Consider the following 20,734-nt stretch of genomic DNA (forward strand, 5'->3'; position numbering starts at 1 on the left):
GCTCCCCTCTGGAATACAAAGAGCCGGGGTAGTAGAACATGAGGAACCCAGGAAGACACAGCCTGCTGAATGAATTAGTAACTGTGGTGTTCGAGTTGTGAATGAGCCCTGAACACTCTGAGACAGATGCATCACTTCCTGGAGGAGAGCCGAGTCCTGTGAGCACATCTTCGCACCAGAAACTGTGAGCTTTCGCTGTCTACAGTGGGGACATACTTTCCAACCGCTTTGTTTGTGACACAGAAGGATTCAGTCTGGTTCATAGCTCCTAAGTGTCTCCAAGGAGGACATGAAAAGTTCCCCCGGAGTCAGGCACGGTGGTGCACACCTCTAATTCTGGCACCCGAGAGGCAGAATCAGGGGAGTCAAGAGTTTGAGGCTAGCCTGGGCTACATAGTGAGAGTCTCAGAAAGAAGACCAACAAAACCCCCAGGTTTAGCTAGTAAAGTAAATGTGCCCTACTAGGGTTTGTCTCATGGAGATCCTGTTTTTCACAAACTGCTTCTGTAAATTTTCTTTTCTTCTATGTATGCCTTTACCATCCACTTAGAAGATCATTCTGGAGACGACCAATTATTGATGGACCTCCTCTGTTGGACACTCACATCAGATCATCAGTTTGACAGTCTCAGGGCTAAAGCAATCTCTTTGCACAACTGTCACCTGTACTCATAACCCAGTTTACCGCCCCTGCCCCCCCTGCCTGCCCCTCCCAACTCCCCCCCCCCCCATTGGTTTTGAGTACAGAGTTGCTGAGTGCGTGGTAGAGGTAGTAAGCTCCGAGCTGACAGCATTCTTCTCTGGATTGTTGAATGATGTAAATGTAGCTGAAAGTAGGAACAGGGTCCCAGTACTCTTTTGTACACAACAGCTATTAAAATTTTTTTTTTAGTTTTTAAAATTTTTATTTGTGTATCTACGCGTATGCTGTTATGACGTGTGTCCGGATGCCTGCAGAGGTCAGAAGTGGGTGCTGATTCCATTGGTGCTGAAGTTATAAGTGGTGGTGAGCAGCCCGACATGGGTGCTAGGAACTGAAGTAGGGTCCTCTGAAAGAGCAACGAGTGCCAATAACCTCGGAGCCATCTCTCCAGCCCAACAATACCAATTTGTATATCTCACGAAAGAGGTCAAAAAGCGTCAGACTCTTTTTCCTCCTAGTCTCTTTCCTTCGCTGTCCCCATGCCTCAGTTCCCAGGAGCTCTGTTCAATAGCAAGCATAATGGTCACTACTGATTTGCCACAATGTTTAGAAACAGACCATTCCTTTCGTGGAAATCTCTGACATTTTATTATGTTTGGCTCTTAATTTGAATGACTATAACCCTATCTCAGTGTCAGAAAAATGGTCTGTTTCCTTTTATGATAGAGTATCTTTTATGTATTTTTTGACAGTTTCATACATGTAAAGAAAATGCATCTTGATCATAGGCACCCCAACTTCCCCTTCTACTCCTCCAGGAACCCCCACCTCTTCCCTCTCCCCTTCTTGTCCTCTCTTTTTGGTTAATAACCAACCGGGTCCACTTGGTGCTGCCCATTGGGGATGCTGACTGGTCTTGTTAACTTGGTCTTGTACAAGTAACCGTAACTGCAGTGGGTTCATGAGGGCAAGGGCCAGGTCATGACCTGAGACAGCATTTCACAGCTCTCCCCCACATCCTCTGGTTCTTGTTTTCCACCCTTCTTCTTCAGTGTTCCCTGAGCCTTGATGGGCGGGGCTTGATACAGGTATCCCATTTAGGGCAGACACTCAGTAGACACCTGCTCAGCACTATGGTCAATTATGAGTCTGTATTAACGGCTGCCCACTGGAGAGAGAAGCTTCCCTGGCCACAGTCAGCAGCAGCACTAACCTATGGGTATAAGCAGGTTTTCTTTCTAACAAATACAAAGGTAGGTAGAATAGTGTAACAAACTTAGATAATATTTTACCAGTGGCTGATACATGGCCGATGCTGTTCGTCCGCACCCCTGCCTAATCCTCTTTGCCTTGGAACTGTGTGTGTTGAAGCAAATTCCAGATGCATTATCTCATCTGTAAATACTTCATATATTGAAGATAAAGAACTCTGTAAACATATCCAAATACCAGCATCGTGAAAAATGAACGGTTCTTGATATCAAATACCTAATGAGCATTCACAGTTCCTTAGTTGTCTCAATTTGTTTTGTTTTTGGTTTTTGAGAGTGTTTCACGGTGGAGCTCAGGCTGGCCTTGAATTTTTGTTCTTGTTTTTCTTTTTTTTTTTTTTTTTTTTTTTTTTTTGGTTTTTTTCGAGACAGGGTTTCTCTGCGTAGTTTTGTGCCTTTCCTGGAGCTCACTTGGTAGCCCAGGCTGGCCTCGAACTCACAGCGATCCGCCTGCCTCTGCCTCCCGAGTGCTGGGATTAAAGGCGTGCGCCACCACCGCCCGGCTTGTTCTTGTTTTTCAAGACAGGGTTTCTCTGTGCAGCCCTAGCTGTCCAGAACTATCTCTGTAGACCAAGTTGACCTCGAACTCTCAGAGATCCACCTTCCTATGCCCTCTCCCCCAAGTGCTGGAATTAAAGGCGTGCATCACCACCGCTCACTGGCCTTGATTTTTAATGTCCGTCTCTTCATGTAACTCACCCAACCACTTAGAACTTGCTTTTGTCGCTTGTTAATTGAGTTGGGGTTCTGTAAGGAATGTATGTGGAGGTTGGTTGATATATTACTTAAGTTTTTGACCTTTGGAATTCCTCCTTTCTGCTTTTTATTATCTTTTCCTTGCTGTTTTTGTCACTGTTGTCTTGGTAAAGAAACTGGATCGTGTGTCTTTTGCAGTTTCTTATGATCTGGGTTTTGTGGACTCTGATAACTTTAAGGAAATAAAAGTAAAAGTGAGTCATGTTTTTAGAAGTGTTTCCCAGTGTATGCAAGGGTTTTTACTTTGAGTTTAAACAGTCTAGCTGTGGAGTGTTAAGACTTGATGAGGCAGGAGCATTTAGGCATCACAGAGCGTTGTGTTTTCTCTCTGTTTCCCATGGGTTGGACACTCCCCTGGCTGATTATACATAGAGGTGTCACTGACCCAGCTGAAAGGCACCCAGCCGGAAAACGACAGCCATTCCTCATCAGCGACACCGCGCAGTTATTTTGGGCAGTGGAGTGGAATGGCAGTTTTTCCTGTTGAATCTGCATGGGAAGCTGAGTGACAGAATGTCTACCCACCTTTCCTTCTTTACTGTGAAGAACACTTCTCCCATAACTGCTCATTCCAGGGGAAACAGGATCACAGAATCATCTGGATTGGGAAAGACTTGCTGAGGTCACCTGGCCTCACCCAGAAACCTTAACATGGAACCCCCAGCACCAGTACTTCCAGAACAAGGCTGTTGATGAGCAAGTCTCATCGGACACACACCTCCTGCATTCCAAGGCTGCTCTGCCCTGAGCAAAGTTATTTATTAAACTGTGCCTCTCTCTGCTTCGTACACCATGCACGTCTAGGAAGCTGTCCCCTACTTTGAGGATTTTTGTTAGTTTCGCAACCAAGTCCTGCTCCATGGTTCTGCCTAGCTCGGCTCTTGCTATATAACCCACGTTGGCCATGTTCTTTTGCCTCAGCCTCTCTTAGGTTGGGCTTACAGGCCTGTACTACCAGGCCTGTCTGAGGATCTTTAAGATTAATCTTGAGTCTCCCTCCCTGTCCTTTTTATCACATGACACACAAACCACACCCAAGGGTGCATTGTGGTTTTCCGTGACAAAAACAATGCTTTTATAGGAAGATTAGAAGTGTGAAGGGATTATGTCAGATGGCTTTGTAGCTAGGGCCTGTGGTAGTTAACCATATGTGTCAGTTTGTCTGGGCCACAGGGTGTCCAAGATACATTATCACACGTTTTTTATGGATATTTCTGTAAGGATGGCCTTTTAGGGGCTGTTGAGATGACTCAGTGGGTGCTTGCTGCCAAGTTGGATGACCTGAGTTCCATCCTCATGGTTGGAAGGAGAGAACCCACTCCCACAATCTCACAGGTTTTCCTCTGACCACACACACACAGTGCATGCATACACAGAGAGAGAGAGAGAGAGAGAGAGAGAGAGAGAGAGAGAGAGAGAGAGAGAGAGAGAGAGAGAGAGAGGGAGGGAGGGAGGGAGGGAGGGAGGGAGGGAGGGAGGGAGGGAGGGAGGGAGAGAGGGAGAGAGAAGAAAGAAATGCATGCAATTTTTAAGTTTTCTTTTTTAGGTTAGCCCACAAAGTTTCATCATGGCATCTTCATACATATATGCCGTTAGACTCTGTTTGCAGTCGCTCCATGCGTGTGGTTTGGGATGCAGTTAACATTTAAGACAGTGGACTTTGGGTAAAGGAGACCAGCATCTACCATGGAGTTGGGCCTCCTCCTGCCAGGGAAAGGCCTGAGTAGATCAAAAGCCTGATCTTCAGGAGCAAGGAGGATATTCCCAGCTGCTTGCTTTTGGTATCTGCTCTCCAGGGCAGATTTTTGAAGCTGTCAGCCTCCAGAGCTGCATAAAGCTATTTCTTTATTATAAATCTCCTTCTAAATATACATACAGCCTACTGCTTCTGCTTCCCCTGGAAAAACCCTGACGAACATAGCGTAGGACTTTGGAAGGCCAGAGTATGTCATAGATTTATCTTGAATCTCCTTTTTTTTTTTTTTTTTGGAGATGGGGGTGTCTTGCTATGTAGGCTGGCCTTAAAATCTCAATCCTCCTGCCTCAGCCTCTCCATGACAAGACCATTGGAGTGTGCTGCAGCACCTGGGCCCAGCTGTCTGTTTTTAATCGGTATTTTGTGTTAAAGGGATGTCAAGATTATTGGAGGGACCATCAGGAGGCTGAGATTTAAGACACACCTCTTCTAACTGTCTGCTTGCTAGTCTCTAGCCCAGGCATTTGCTCAGTTTGTTTTCATAAAAGTTCAAGAGATTTTCAAGATCCATGAGTCTATGAAAAATATATTGAATAGATAATTCAGCAGCTGAGCAGGCATGAGAAGACGAGTCTGCTGAGAACAGCCCAGGGTTTCTGTTACTAAATAAGAAAAAAAAAAAACAAACAAAAAACAAAACAAAAAAAACCAAACAGCAGATAATAAAATGCCAATCACCAGGGAGGAAAATTACAAACATTATATATCCCCGTATAGCAGGGAGACTATTTTAATCAGTAAAACAGAACATATGGATGAATAGGTTGCCTGCATGAACATCTTGAACTTTTATGACTGTTTTATCTTGAGTCAGGGTCTCACTATGTAGTCCAGACTGGCCTCCTGCCGCAGCCTTTCAAATGCTGGAATTATTTTGTGCACGTCCAGCTTGTGACTTCTCATTTGAAGGTAGAAAATCTAATTTTCACGTAGGATCTGTCTTTGTGTTGCAATAATTCTTGTTTACAAGGAGCTGGATGATGGTCACGTGGTGGAGGTTTGACAGGTGTGTCAAGTGGTGCAAACTGAGGGGGCCTGCCCCAGACATAGACCGGAAAACCTGGTCCCTAGGACAGGTTTTTTGTTTCTCTTTGTCTCTCTGGTTCTGTTTCTCGCTGTCTTTCTGTCTGCCTGTCTGTCTGCTTCTCTCTCTCTCTCTCTCTCTCTCTCTCTCTCTCTCTCTCTCTCTCTATCTATCTCATGTGTGTGTGTGTGTGTGTGTGTGTGTGTGTGTGTGTGTCTAGAGACTGAACTCAGGGCCTCCCACTACCTGTGTTCTTCTTTGAGCTTCCCTCTCCAGGAGAAAAGGCAGGAACCACAGAGCAGAAACCGTATCATTCTGGCTCCTGTCTGGAGAATGGTCAGCACTTGGTTGCGGTCATCTTTTGCTGATGTTCTCTGTCTGGAACTCGGGTTCACCTTGCACAGCAGCAGGCTGCCACTTTGGAGGCTGGCACTGGGGATTGTGTGGTCCACATCTATGCAAGCCAGCCAAGCGGAGGATCAGGTGGCCTCTTTGGATGTGACATGTAGGAGGAGGGTGATAAAGCGGCTGCTCCTTGCTCACCGGAGACATCCCCTGTCCAGTGAGGTAACTCTTAGCCCTGGGTCCTGACTGTGAGCTGGCCAGGAAGGAGGCAAGTTTCTGAGACATAGCCCCCAGAGGCAATTCGACTGTTTACTCTTTTACTTGGTTGCTGCTGAAGATGGACAAATGATTAACCCTTGCAGTCCCTAGTTGGACCTTGCTGATTGTCTTGAATTCAACCTTTTGAACCTCTGGCTGGAGTTGTTTCACTAGCTTCTTTCAAATCAAGTGTCTTGACTATCTTCTGGGGAGAGACTGGCCAGCGCAGTGGGAAGCAGCAGGAAGAAGGTTCTAGACGCTGCTGCTGGCTCCCTGGCTTCCCCCCTTGAGGAGGTAAGGAAGGGGCCCTGAGGTGAGGAGGAGACAGGAAAGGTGCTTCAGTCTGGAGGCTGCTGAATGGAGCCACTCCTGGCCCTCTGCCCAGCAACCACTTCCTGTCCCTGACAAGACCGCTCTGCTGGCCTGGCTGCCTGCCACCTGGCAGTGGCCTCAGCACATGACTCCTGTCCACCCAAGGTCTGAGGGAGTGGGCAGGAGGTTCCAGGTTTAGCCTGTCTCTTCTGAGTCACAAGGCTGTCTTGCCAGCCGCCTTCATTTGCCATGAGACAGGTGAGTCCTAACTCTACCTAGGGGACGGACCATGTGCTCAGTGTTCCTGACACACAGAATGAGTCACCCACTTTCCTGATAGTTGCTAGAATCAATGGAAAGGGACTGGACCACCTGTACGGTAAGTTGCATAGGTCTGTTCAAAGGGGACACTGCCCTCCAGCCTGGGACTGTCAGAGCTGGTTTCTGATCTCTACCATGCCCATGCTGTCCCACCGGTGGCCGGGCCAGGTGGGGCCCTGGACGCCACTGGAGGGTGGGAGTTGCTAGGGCTTTGTCACTTGGTGCTATTTCTGGCCTTGGTTTCTCTCTGGAAAATCCAGAAAGGTGGGAGGGTGGTATGGGCCTGACTGCTGATCTAAAAAGCGGGGGTGGGGGGTGGGGTGGGGTGGGATGGGTCGGGGGTGGGGGGTGGGAGGGGCTTGATCAAAAGGAATAATTTGCAGAAATTCTGGAGGGGGCTAAATATGTCAGTGAACCCAGGTCCACGTCTGATTTCTGCCTTGCTCCTGGCTTCCTCTCCCTCTTGCTCTATCCTTCTTCTCTTCCTTTTTTAAGGGATAGTTTGTGGGCAGAGGATGCACCTCAGTCGACTGTGGGCTTGTGAAGCATGCTTGAGCTCCTGGGTTTGGTCTTCAGCACCGTATAAGCCTGGCATGATAGTGCCTGTAATCTCAGGATCAGAAATTCAGGGATTTTTTTTTGGCTATGCAGGAAGTTCAAGGCCAGCTTGGGCTAGAGACCATATTGTTAACTAATAACAACAGAACACCCAAAAGTTACCGGGTTACATTCTCCTCCATTCTGTGGCAGCATCTTCCAGGTGCACTGACTGGACATTTCAGACATCTGTGAGATGAAGTTTGGATTTGTCTAGAAGCTCTCGAGCATTTTTCTGGTTACTTTAAGGGTATAAACGTTCTTTTTAAGTTGGGACCATGGTGGAGGAGCAAAGGACATGAACATGTATATATTCTAGAAACTTGGATGTGAGCAGTGTCAGGGACGTGCCCAGCCCCTCCCCGGTCTTTAGGAGAAAGGCAGTACAAAGGTGGTAGTGGAGACATGTTTGGGGTGCTGTGAGGTGATGAGGTGGAGCTGAAATTGTCTAGTAAAACTGACTTAGTGCCTTCTGGATCAACTCACCTGTTTATCAAGGACTCAGGCACACTCTATTTCCTTTTCTTTTTTAAAAATGATTTATTTATTTTTATGGCATGTAAGTCTGTGTGAGGGTGTCGGATCCCCTAGAACTGAAGTTACAGACAGTTGTGAGCTGCGTCTCCTAGAAGAGCGGCTGGTGCTCTTAATGGCTGAGCCATCTCTCCACCCTCACCAACCCCCACCCCGAACATTCAAATTCTTATTGAGAAGAAGCCAGGAGAGGACACACAGCACATGGCGGTACTGGCTGCACCCTGAACCCTGTCCGTCCGCACTTGCCGCTCCTTTGCCTCTGTGAAGCCGCTGGAACTAAATGTGGAATTAATGTTTCCTGCTAGACCCTTCCCTTTACTCTGTTCCTTTCCCTGATCAGACTTCTGTCTGTTCCAACCCGGGGGAGCAGGCTCCCTTAGACATGGTGTGAACTGGGGTTTGCTGAGCCACACGCTCACTCCTCCCTCAGGCTTAGACCCATGTTCTCTGCTTACAATGGGTGTTTAGCAACTACCAACTTTTTGCCCAGCCTCCAGCTCCCTTAAGCAACCGCCCCCTCCTTGATTCCTGTCTTCACATGGGTGAGTTGTTTATTAACGGCGGCAAGGCTGTTTGACTGGAAGGGAAGTTTTACTCGAAGCGGAAAAAGGCTTTTTCCCAGGGAACACAGCTGTGGATAGTGACCTTAGTTTACTGAGCAATTGTTTAAATCAAGACGTTGACCTGGAATGTCATAATAAAGTCTATTTACTCTGCACCTAATGTGTCATCAGTGTTAACAAATGTAATTTCACAGGCTCTCAGCCTGTATTGTAAGTGGCAGCATCCTTGTTCTTGTGGATGCAGAATTAGAGCTCCTACAAGGTCATGTGACTCACACAAAGTCAAGGAGCCGGTTAAGAGCAGACAGTTCAAGCGTGGGTCAGTCTGGCTACAAAGGCATCACTCTGCCATGCTGCCGCAGCCTACTCATTATCCAAGCCTGGCTGAGCCTAAAAAAAAAAAGTTGCTAGTTTTTGAGAATGAGTAGGAAAGGTGTTGGAACAAAATGTGCCTGAATAGATGCATTGGTTGCCCCACAGTGAGTAGACAGCACTTCTGAAAATTAAGTCCTCAGGATGACGGAATCACAACGGCTCTGCTTGTCTTTCTGTTGCTTCCAGAACAATTGTAGGTTTTTCTTTAACATATTTGACCATACCAAAAATAAAGGTAGCTGTCTTTCCTTGTCCAAAAAAGAATACATGTTTACTGTAGGAAATGCAGACGCATACATAATTGTCCACCATGTCCCAAAGCACCAGAAGCTGTCCGAGAAGGTCCAGTCCTATGCTGCCATTCACTGTGTGTAGGGTCTTGGTGTAATCTCTTCTGTTCTTGTTTCTGGTCTGTGAAGTTGGAAATAGCCTCCTCCATCATTGGATTTTGGTAAGACAAGAGTTAAAAGCCAGAAGCCTCCGAGAAGTGACCCAGAAACAGTTGACATTTTAATAATGATCTTCTGGCTTTCCTTCCTGAGCCTGTGCGTATGTGTTAAGGTATATGCTACTGTGTCTATATTAATGAAAATAAGATATTTTAAAACCAGTTGTAGCTTTTTAACCAATTAACCTATCCTGACCACCTATCCTTACCTCTACATAGTTTCTACCATTGCCTACAATCTAGGATGAGCTGGTGCCAGTGGAAGGAAATCTGTGTTATTGCAGGTGTGTGTGTGTGGGGGTGGGGTGGGGTGGGGGCGGTGGAGGGGCGGCAGGCACATACTTCTAGTCTCTCGATAACAGGCATTTTAAAACAAAAATGTGAACATGGCCTCTTTGGGTCATAGAGGCTCTCTTCCTTTCCAGAGCATTCCTAAACTTCCCTCCCTGGGAGGTAAGGATCAGGAAGGATTCCTTTCGGAGCCCAGAGCCTGTCTTGATTCAGTGTGGCAGTACTGTGAATCCAGATGCCAGGCCTCAGTGGGGGAACTTGGATTCTGGCCCTCTTTAAAGTTAGAAAAACGGTGCTACTGCATTTGATCTGTTCTCTGGGCGTACAGGAAGTCACCAGTCAGAGCGCCTTCTGGCTCCAAGAAGCAGCCATTTAAAGGGTTTGGAGGTAAAGCTGTACCCTTGCTTCCCAGGCTGGACTGCCATGCTCCAGCCTTCAGCGAGGCGGGCTGCAGTCACCGGCCTTTAGTTGGGGGAGTTCCTGGTGATGTGCTTACTGATTGATACCTTTCCTCTTGCTACCTTCAGACTCTTGGAAAACATTGATCCATTCTCTTTTTAAACCCTTCCCCTTCTAGCAAACCAACACGCCACATTTGCAAGCCTCCTCTTGCCTCTCCACACCCCACCTTCAGCTGCATTGAGTATGTAGACTCTAGGGATGTCCTTGTCCATTCAGTCCGACTGACCTTCAGAAGGCTAAAGAGTGCTGGGCAGTGTGACTGGGGACAGAAGCCTCGTGTGGTTCATGGCTGTAATAATATCCCTTTCTTCTATCCTAAAACATCTGTTGGAGACTCGGCAGCCTAGTTGAGCTACCTTCCAAAGGAACCCACCTGTCCTGCAGGATACTGTTGACTGAGTTCAGACACAGCCGCTTCCCCAGGACATTTAAGGGAAGGAAGGGCTCGATCTTGACGCTCTCATCGTTATTGAGAAAGATCTAAGATGCTGTTTGGTGTGCCTACCAAAGTGACAGCGCAGCCGCTGTGTCTGTGAGAGGTATGCTGAGATGGCTGAGAGGAACAGTGCACATATTTCCCAGCAGTGAAACTCAAAGCGTTAATGACTCTCTCCAGTGTTTCCCAAAGTGCCTTTTAATTCGTTTCCTTCTGACACCCTCCCTGTGAAAAGGTTAAGTAGCAATACCCTCTTTCCACTGATGAGGCTCTGAAACTAGGAGAGGTTAATCGACTTGCCTTGGGCCAGCCTGACCCAGTGGAGGGATTTCCTGTACCCATAACTCCTGCTCTTCATGCCAAAGCCAGGGTTGCCTCTGGAAGGGCCTCGGTAGAGCAGGGAAGGCTCCTTGCCAAGGGTGGAATATCCTTGCTCACTGTACCTTTTTTTGCTCTTTATATTTTATCCTTTATTTTTTTGAGGCAGGGTCTCTCATGTAGCCCAGCTGCCTTCTGACTCGCTGTATGAGCGTCTGATCCCCCTGCCTCCAACTTCTGAGTGCTGGCATCACAGTGACACACGGGCACATCAGGTTTTATGTGCCTGGGACTGAACTCAGGGTTTGTGTTGTGTATGTCAGGCAAATACTCTATAAACTGTACCACATCTCCAGCCACCGCTCCTCCCACTTCTTCTGATGCAAGGGAGCCAGTCTATCGGCTTTTACTCTTGCCGTCCTGTTTGGGATTGCTGAGGCAGTGGTTGAAGTGGTATCCTTCAAATCACAGACCAGGATCCTTGACCTGGATGTGGCTTTGCTTCCTTGGGCCAAGCTGCAAGCGTGACGGATAGCAGAAAAGAATTATTACTGGCTCAATTGCCCAGTCTTGACAGGCGGCCCTTTGGGTTTGAGATGCAAACCTGATATCCACAGAGAGCTTCAGAATCTGGTGTTGTTTTCTCCCTGTAATTTCATTTGTTGGGCTTTTTGGTAGAAGGGCTGCCAGGTTGTCCCTGGTACACATTCCTTTTAAAGTTCTGTAACGGACACATGGCAATGTATGTAGCTAGACTCTGGAGATGGCTTGTGTCACAGCGGGCCCTAGCATCTCGCCCTCTTGCTTCCAACAAAGCTGCTGCAGCTTGAATCATCTTGGCTTACTTCTCCTAGAGGTACAGCAGAGCCTTGCCACAAAGCCAGGCTGAATGTGCCTTTGCGGACACCGTCTTAGATAAGAAGTTGCCATACTGATGTTTGTTATTCTTGAGGACTGAGTGTACTTTCCTTCTGGCTCCATAAAGGCCCTCCAATAATTCGCTAACTACTTGGAGGAATGTTACAGGCTTGTGTAGGGCAGGCTTCACGCAGAGGAGGAAAGCATGGGGGTTTGAGACAGCAAAATGGGCTTCCTGTCTATACTAGAGTTTTCATAGACTAGGATTGTTATTAGGGCTTTTCTTTCCGTTTCAGCTTTAACTCCGCCCCCCCCCCCCCCAGCTGTAAAGTATTTTGTTTTTGTTTTTTCCTCCTCTGGGGACAGTGTTTAGAACTATCCAGAGTGGTCTAGGGTTTAATATGCCATCATAGACTTTTCTACCCCCAACCCCCTAGCAAGAGAATTGCTTACCTTTATACCAAGGAGGTTGTAGAAAAACATTCAGTGTGTGCTCAGGTGGACAGGGCCTGTGGTGATTGCATGTGTGCCAAATGTGTCAGCCGTGGATCAAGCTTGCTTTCCTCATGGTGAAAGCGTGTCGAAGGCATGAGCACAGAGTCAGGAAGCTAAATAAACGTGAAAGGATTTTAAACAATGAAAAGAGGCATGTCACAGTCCTAGAACCCCAGCCACTCAGGAGGCTGATGCAGAGGTTGGGAAGTTCAAGACCTACCGGCGATACAGAATGAGTTCAAGGCCAGCCTGGGTAACCCAGCGAGACCTCGTTCCAAAAATAACAACTAAGTAGCTGGAGAGATTGCTCAGTCGTAGAGTGCTTTCAGTCCCAGGTTCAATCCCCTGCACCGCAGAAATAAATAAAGCAAAAGTTAAAAAAAAAAAAAAAGCAATGCTTACTTCAATGTTGAGGTGTAAACTCACACCCAGACATTTACTTCATAGACACTTCACAGACTGACCTGATCTGGGATCTTTGGTCCCAGGAGTGTTGGCATGTGGTCTCAGGATGTGGCCACTGTTCCTCCTCCAGCCAAATGTCCCCCTTCACACAGCTGTTTAGCCTGAGTGTCCATGTGGTAGGGAGTTAAGTAGATTTATTGTTGGCGCTTGCAGTTCTAGCTGTTTTATTGGATGGGAAAATCAAGACCATGTGTAGTAAAGGGTTAGATCCAGGTTGATGTAACCTTTCTTTCTCCATGCTTTGTCTGAGCAGATATCCTTGGTTACCTCGCCCTTTTCTTGCTGGATGGAACAGGAAGATAATCAGGGTGTGTGTGAACCCCAGAATTCCGAAGATAGAGGTATGGGTTCTGACTGGGAGAACTCTGAGGACAGAGAAGGGGACCCAGAAGAAAGAGGAATGGGCTCCAATCCACGCGACACAGAAGAGAGGGGCCACCTGGAGCAGGAGTTGGACTCCAACCCACGTGATGATGATCTAAGAGGGGACTCACAGGAGAGGGAAATAGTGTCCGCTGTCTGTCCAGGTGAGAAGACTGGAGTGTCCACGGAAGTTACCACACTCACATTTACACTTGGTGCCTCTGTCATACAACCAGGGCCGGCACCCTGGGAGTCTAGGGGGAGGGCTCTCTAGAGACCAATGAGCAGCAGGATTCTCAACTGCCTTGGCTCTCCTAATGTCAGTCTTCTGAGCATCTTTTTCTTTGATCTCACCCACCATTGAGGCCGCGCTGGTAAGTGAAGGGTCACTCATGGGTGCTGCCCTTTGGTACAGATGACTACTTGTAACATTATAGTGGAACCACGGGCAATGCCGGAGGTGGGGGTGGGGGAGCTACCTCACAGACGTTGGGGAGTGACATGACATGTTGGATTTAGAGCATGACTTGGGAGCCTGGAGAGATGGCTCAGTGGTTAAGAGCACTTACTACTTTTGTGGAGGACCTGAGTTTGGTTCTAAGCACCCATATCAGTCGGCTCACAACCAACTGGAATCAGGTCCAGGGAATCCAATGTCCTCTTCTGGTCTCTGCAGGCACCTGTACGAATGTGGTACACACAAACTCACATACATACATAATAGATGAATACATGGTTTTTAAAAATTTTCAAAAGTGACAGCACACTGCTAGGCAAAGTATATGGATGTTTCTAGTTAAATCATCACCTCCCCCTCTAGATAAGCAAATTCAGTGGTTAAATGACCTACCTGTGTTCTTGAGGCTGGTTATCCAAAGGCCTAAGTTCCTGGTTACCACCCTTGCTATTTCTGACCTGGAAGCAAATGCTGGGTCTCCAGCCACTTCCTTGTTCCTGTCTTTGGACACTGGTTGCTTTGTCCTGTTCAGGGTATACAGCAGGGACAGAAAAGAGCTGAAGCACCCTATGGCCAGGACTGTGTGGTTACATTTCTTTCCCTGTGACAAAGTCCCAGATCCCCTGCCGCCCTCCTCCACAGTGCATGCAATCCTGTGGCCTTCACTTTCCAGTAACTTCAAGTGCCCTCTGTTTGAGGAGAAAGCAGCCAGAGACGGACAGGTATATATTCTCTACCAGTTTATAACTTGGTCTTACCAGTTCTGGGCTGTCTGCCATCCCGTACACATCTTCCAATGTTGAGTTCAGTTTGCTCCTGAGTGTGACCATCCTGCTGCTGAGGACAGCTGGGAATGCTACCCCTTATGAAATTGTAAGTGTAATTAAAACTCGAAAGTGTGTGTGTGTGTGTACATCTGTGGTTGTTATATGTGTCAGCCAGAGGTCAATCTCAGGCATTGTTCCTTAGGAGTCATCTAACTTGAATTTTTAGGTGGAGGTCTCTATGGCCTAGAGCTCACCAAGGTAGGCTAGGCTGGCTGGCCAGCAAGTGCCAGGGAGATCTGCCTGCACCCTACTAGAATTGCAAGCACTGTGCATCCCACTTGGCCTTTTTTTGGGGGGGGGGTATCAAAATCAGGCCCTCATGCTTGCACAGCACTTTAGAAATAACTCATCTTTCCTGATCCCCCCCCCCCTTTAATACTTGACGGTTTGCTTCTTGAGCACAGACTTTTGTAGATTGCAACAGGGTGTTGCAAAGTCAAAGGTTGGAAATGCTCTCATGCTGGTCCAGATTGACCAAATGGTTTTTTGCTTTTGTTTTAAAATCAGTTCTGGACCTAATGCACTCAAATGGTCTCTTACTTTTCATGATTAACCTGATTTGTGTTTTGAGGCTCTAACTTTACAAAGTATGGTTGAGTAAATAAAGGTTTTTTTTTTTTTTTTTTTCCTTCCTTTTCTGGAGACACAACTCTATCTCCTGAGTTCCCGTATGGTACAAACCTGGCTACATGCAGACTGCCAGTGTTTCAGCTAAACAAAGCCTGGGGTATATAGTAGATGCGGTCTGCCAAAAGTCTGGTTGGCAGCCTCGAAGAGTGCACTGTCCTTTAGGTCTTACTTGGAGGAGACCGCTGGGAAAGAGGCTGGAGTATAAGGAGGCGAGGGAACCGGGGTGGAGTGGTTTGGGGAGTACCTGGGACGAACGAGCATTACTTCTTTGGCTCACAATCTTTGAAGGGCAGTTCTCCTAGAATACCTCTGCACGCCAGGTCTAACTGACCCCCCATTGCCAACTTGTCTGTTGCAGAGGGGCTGCTGAGTGAGGAAGAAGGGGCTGTCCTCCGTGAGGAAGAGGACAACCAGTCTGGTGTGGCTGACATGGCACTGTTCCCAGGTCTGTCAGAATCTGACAGTATATCCCAGAGTCCCCGCGGAGAAGAGGAGGAGGAAGAGGAGGAGGAGGAGGAAGAGAAAGAGGAGGAAAACGTTGGGGAGAACCAGCTGATGGAGGAAGATGAGCAGTTGCCTCCACCGGTGCTTCCCTGGAGGCGTCACCTTTCCCTGGGGGGTCGACACCAAGGTGACAAACCTGCCCACCGCCGCTTCCACCGGCTCCATCACCCCATGGCCATGGACCTCGGGGAACTCGACAGCCTGATGGCCAGCATCATGGACGCGCCCACCATCTGCCCGGACTGCGGGGAGAGCTTCAGTCCGGGTGCCGCCTTTCTGCAGCACCAGCGCATCCACCGCCTGGCGGAGGCCGCCGCGGTGGCCAGCCTGGAGCCCTTCGGCTTGGCGGCCGAGTGCGGTGGGGTGGTGGGGATGATGGGCATGGGCGTGGCCGGCGGCTTCGGGGCGGGGCCCGCGCTGGCCCGGCCCCCCCGCGAGAAGCCCTTCCGCTGCGGGGAGTGCGGCAAAGGCTTCAGCCGCAACACCTACCTGACCAACCACCTGCGGCTGCACACGGGCGAGCGGCCCAACCTGTGCGCGGACTGCGGCAAGAGCTTCAGCTGGCGCGCCGACCTGCTCAAGCACCGGCGCCTGCACACCGGCGAGAAGCCCTACCCGTGCCCGGAGTGCGGCGAGGCCTTCAGCCTCAGCTCGCACTTGCTCAGCCACCGGCGCGCGCACGCGGCGGCCAGCGGCGCGGGCTCGGCGGCGCTGCGGCCCTTCGCGTGCGGGGAGTGCGGCAAGGGGTTCGTGCGCCGCTCGCACCTGGCCAACCACCAGCGCATCCACACCGGCGAGAAGCCGCACGGCTGCGGCGAGTGCGGCAAGCGCTTCAGCTGGCGCTCGGACCTGGTGAAGCACCAGCGCGTGCACACGGGCGAGAAGCCCTACATGTGCTCCGAGTGCGGCGAGACCTTCAGCGTCAGCTCGCACCTCTTCACGCACAAGCGCACGCACTCGGGCGAGCGGCCCTACGTGTGCCGCGAGTGTGGCAAGGGCTTCGGCCGCAACTCGCACCTCGTCAACCACCTGCGCGTGCACACGGGCGAGAAGCCGTTCCGCTGCGGCCAGTGCGAGAAGCGCTTCAGCGACTTCTCCACGCTCACGCAGCACCAGCGCACGCACACGGGCGAGAAGCCCTACACGTGCATCGAGTGCGGCAAGAGCTTCATCCAGAGCTCCCACCTCATCCGCCACCGCCGCATCCACACCGGCAACAAGCCCCACAAGTGCGCGGGCTGCGGCAAGGGCTTCCGCTACAAGACGCACCTTGCGCAGCACCAGAAGTTGCACGTGTGCTAGGGCGGCGGGGTCCCAAAGGAGGCGGCGCCGGGAGTAGATGGCTTGGTTACTGATCCTGTAGATGTGGGGGAAGGGACGGGAGGGACAGCCCGAGAGTGTCGGGGGGCGGGTGTGCTTTTAATGTTTGCCCCCAGCCCGCCTCACAGGGGGACGGTTACTAAGAGTGGTTATTTCGAGGTACCTACCTCCTCCATGGAAGTAACTCTTAGGAGATGTGCTTGAGTTGATGGCTTACTTAAATACACACTGTAAGGAGTGAAGAGCTTGGGGGAACAGATGCTTGGAGGACCCCCACACATACCAGGAAGGGGATGTGGGTGGAGAGGGTCAGGCTGCCATGTTTGTGGGAGCCGAGAGGGGTGGCTGGTTTAGAGTTGTGGGGGTACATACAGTAAAGCGCGGGTAGGAATAAGCCTGTGACACCTCTCACCCTCAGCTCTAGCCAGACCCTTCTCATCCCTTCCCATGAGCCACAGTTAGCTGCTATTTTGAGACATCCAGGGAAAGTCGAGCAGAGAAACTGCACAATTACTTCCAGGGTCAACCTCGGGTTTAGAAATCCACTCATAACTGGTTCCCGGATTTCTTAGGAAACCCTGCACTTGGTTCTTCCTGTTGGGTCTCGGGTGCCTAGGTGGATGGATGACCCTGACCCGCGTGTAAGCCAGGACTTGCCCCGTCTTGGTCCGGCTTCAGGAGGACTGAAGACCACCTTCAGCAGCGGCCTGAGCAACCTGTTCACAAAAGTCAGCCCGCTCAGTTTTGCTGGTTTTGTGTGGCAAACGCAAGAAAGCTGAGTTCCCAGGATGGGATGCCTTTCTTGGCATGTGTGTGCCCTGACCCCAAGAACCCCAACTTCTGCACAAATTAATGAGGGATCTAGTCCAGACAGGGGTTTCCTTTCTCCCTTCCGTGTGAGAGGCACGGATTTACACATGGAGGGTTCAGACAAGGAGAGGCGGGAATGTAAAATTGCCAAATAGCACAAACAACGAATGTTTTCTAGTTAGATGCCAAAATAGCACTTTTGTATTTACCAAGTGTTTTACGCTTTCTAACGATTGCTAGTGTTTCTCGCGTGCTTGCGAGGTAAATCAGTATTACAGACTATGTCTCGGGGAAGGTCTGGGGTGGGAGTGTGACGAGCCTCTCGAATGAAGGCTGAGGACCGTGGATGGTAGAGCCTGACCTTTGTGTTCTCCAGCTCCGTTGCTAGGATGAGTTACGTCCTCTGACTTATACAATACGGTAAGAACACTGAGCATTCTTGCGCTTGACGGAAGACATAAAGCCTAGAAGGACCAAAGATGTCCTTATTGACAAAGCTGGCCTTTGTCACCCGATTACAGTGTCCTCACTATGTTCTGTTCCTGGGAAGGAGCTGTAGTCAAATGACTTGTACAGATTTTGGTACACTGAAAATGCCTCCCCTAGATTAGCCTGTAGAAGTTAGTGTTGTGGCAGGCGGTGAGGTTTTCTTCACTGAAAGTGTATTGCCCTAGACTGTTCATGGGAGTCTCAAACTGTTGGACACAGTTGAAGGGGGGAGGGGGAGAACTATACAATTGTTTCTACAGTTTTAGTGAAGTTTCTGTGAATGCTAGTGATTTATACTTGATCATTTATATTTTAGTAATAATCTTTCTTTGGGGGCTGTAGGAAAGCATGTTTTTTTGTCATTCTAAGTACACTTAAAAAAATCTGGAGAACACCCGGGCTTGTGTATTGCCTGCTGATCTTGACCACTAAATCTGTGTATTGTTGTTCACAGATGGAAATCAGCCACTCACACTAGGGATAGTTTTGTAAAACTCTAATTCTCTTCCAGTTTTCTTCTAGCGAAGAGTTAACACATGCAAAGTCTGTGCCCATGATTTATTCTGACCCTTGCAGTCTGAATGCCAAGTGTATGAGACCTACTTAAAACAACACAGCCAATCTGTAAGTGATCTTTAATTTTTTTTCTTTTGAGACAAGGTCTCTCTACATAGCCCTGGCTGTCTTAGAACTCACTATGTAGACCAGGCTGACCTTGGACTCAGAGATCTGCCTGCCTCTGCCCCCCAAGTGCCAGGATTAGAGGCAGGTGCCACTATGACCGGCTTATTACTATTATTATTATTATTATTTTGTACACATCTACCTCTTCTGGCTGTTTTAAGTTCTCTCAAGTGTGTGCCAATGAAATTGCATCCAACTTTTGATTCTTCATGTATTTTCCGGCCACTTGATGGGCTTTGTTTTGTGGTTTTTCCTTCTGTCGTTACCATTACGCACAGTCCAGCCGCTGTCATGTGCTGCATTTCAGCAGCTTTAGAAAGCGGGTTCAGTGGGGGAGTGCAGCTTCAAGCTGGTGTGAAGTCATGGCCTTCTCCTCTTCTTTCCATTGCCACGGGTAACAGACTCCGCTCTTTTGTTATCCCTTGGCAGGGCAAACCCTTCAGCACTGACCATGCACTGCTCCAGGGGTGTATTTAAGATGTGATTCCCTTTCTCTTCCTTCTTCAGGGAACATACCCGCAGTAAGTGAGATTCCACACACCCAGGTGGTTAGTTCCCGTCTTCCGACTTAGCATACTAGTGTTTCTTCAGGATCCCCTGGTGACTGTGGTTCATGCTTGAAAGGATTCCTCCCTCCAACTCACTACTGATGTTGGAGGCCGTTGCACTGTTTATTTCCTGGGGAGTTTGGTCAAAAGCAGGTTCCCTTTGCTGTCCTTTACTAAGCAAAACTCGGTGCAGTTTATGGGCTTAAATGACTTAGTTCTGAGGTGGGAGAAGATGAGCAGCCCTTTGAGCCACGTGGTGTCTTTACAGTCTCGAGGCTGTATATATGTGAAAAGTAAAAATTAAAAAAAAAACAACTATGTTCATAGACAATCTGAACTGTGTTTCTGACGTTTGTGCACACATTTCATGGTAGTGCTATTTTACACTTGTTTGTTAAAGTAGTAAGTAATTTAATGATCCTAAGAGTACCAGATTCTGTGTGAGTGTGCTCGTGTATGTGAGAATTGCCTCGTTTTCAGGCTGTTTTATTTAATGATGGTCCCTTGGACAGCATCCTGGTGTTCAGCAACGAATATGGGATATTTGTCATTAAATTCCTATCAGTCTTTTATCATTCTTCTTTATTATCTGTCTCACATATGACTCTTTGTAAATGAAATTTTATTGGAATACAGTTGCACTCAGGCAGCCATGTGTCTACGGAGACCTTCGTGTAGCGGGGGGGGGGGTGTGTGTGTGTCTAGTGGGGTGTAGGGGGCATGCAACAAGAGCCTGCGACAGGATGGGTGCTGGTGTGAGGCCAGCCTCATCTGTGTAGTAAGGCACTGACGCAGAATTGGTTTCTGTTAATTTGTAGCTGTATTTATGCGCACATACGTCCTAGTTTGCTTTCTGTGGCTGTGATAAAACACCCTGACCAAAACCAGTGTGGGCAGGAAAGGGTTTACATGACTTCTTCCAGTCACAGTCCATCATGAAAGGAGGACAGGCCAGGAACCTGGAGGTGGGGACCGAAGCAGAGGCTGTGGAGGAACATTGCTTGCTGGCTGTTGGCTTGCTCTGCTTGTCCTGAATTACTTTTTAACTCGGGACCACCTGCCCTAGGGTGGTACCAAGCACAGTGGGTTGCTCCCCCCCCCCTGCCAGTCATTATTAAGAAAATGCCTCAGAGACTTGCCCACTGGCCAACCTTGCGGAGGCATTTTTTTCTCAGTCGAGGTTTCCTCTTCCCAGGTGACTCTATCTTGTGTCAAACTGAAACAACCTAACCAGCACCATTGGCCCCTTGTTCTTGACACAGGCACACCGCTCTTAAACCAATGCTGTCTCCATCATTTGTTACCAAGATCTTGTTCATGTCATCATATAAAACATAACTTTAGCCGGGTGGTGGTGGCGCACACCTTTAATCCCAGCACTCTGGGAGGCAGAGGCAGGCGGATCTCTGTGAGTTTGAGGCCAGCCTGGTCTACAGAGTGAGTTCCAGGAAAGGCACAAAGCTACACAGGGAAATCCTGTCTCGAAAAACCAAAACCAAAACCAAAAAACATAACTTTAAAAGCCCCACCATCTGTAAAATATTCAAACACTTCGAAATCTCCAGCTCTTT

At 48.8% G+C, this 20,734-nt stretch overlaps 1 protein-coding gene across 6 annotated transcripts in view; it reads left to right on the top strand.

Annotated features, from left to right (window-relative positions):
* The window catches only part of Znf697 (zinc finger protein 697), a 38,173-nt gene extending 18,425 nt beyond the window's left edge, over window positions 1-19,748 (top strand). Inside the window, exons 1-3 of one of the 6 annotated variants that reach the window (XM_076574658.1) lie at window positions 5,649-6,347; window positions 12,785-13,058; window positions 15,167-19,748. In XM_076574658.1, coding sequence (XP_076430773.1) covers window positions 12,818-13,058; window positions 15,167-16,614 — 1,689 coding nt within the window. In that variant the 5' untranslated portion in view covers window positions 5,649-6,347; window positions 12,785-12,817 and the 3' untranslated portion in view covers window positions 16,615-19,748. The other 5 variants (XM_076574656.1, XM_076574655.1, XM_076574657.1 and 2 more) reach the window with 5 other exon arrangements.
* Window positions 19,749-20,734: the final 986 nt, after the last annotated feature.

Source organism: Peromyscus maniculatus, chromosome 6 (assembly GCF_049852395.1).
Source record: "Peromyscus maniculatus bairdii isolate BWxNUB_F1_BW_parent chromosome 6, HU_Pman_BW_mat_3.1, whole genome shotgun sequence".
Classification (NCBI taxonomy): domain Eukaryota; kingdom Metazoa; phylum Chordata; class Mammalia; order Rodentia; family Cricetidae; genus Peromyscus; species Peromyscus maniculatus.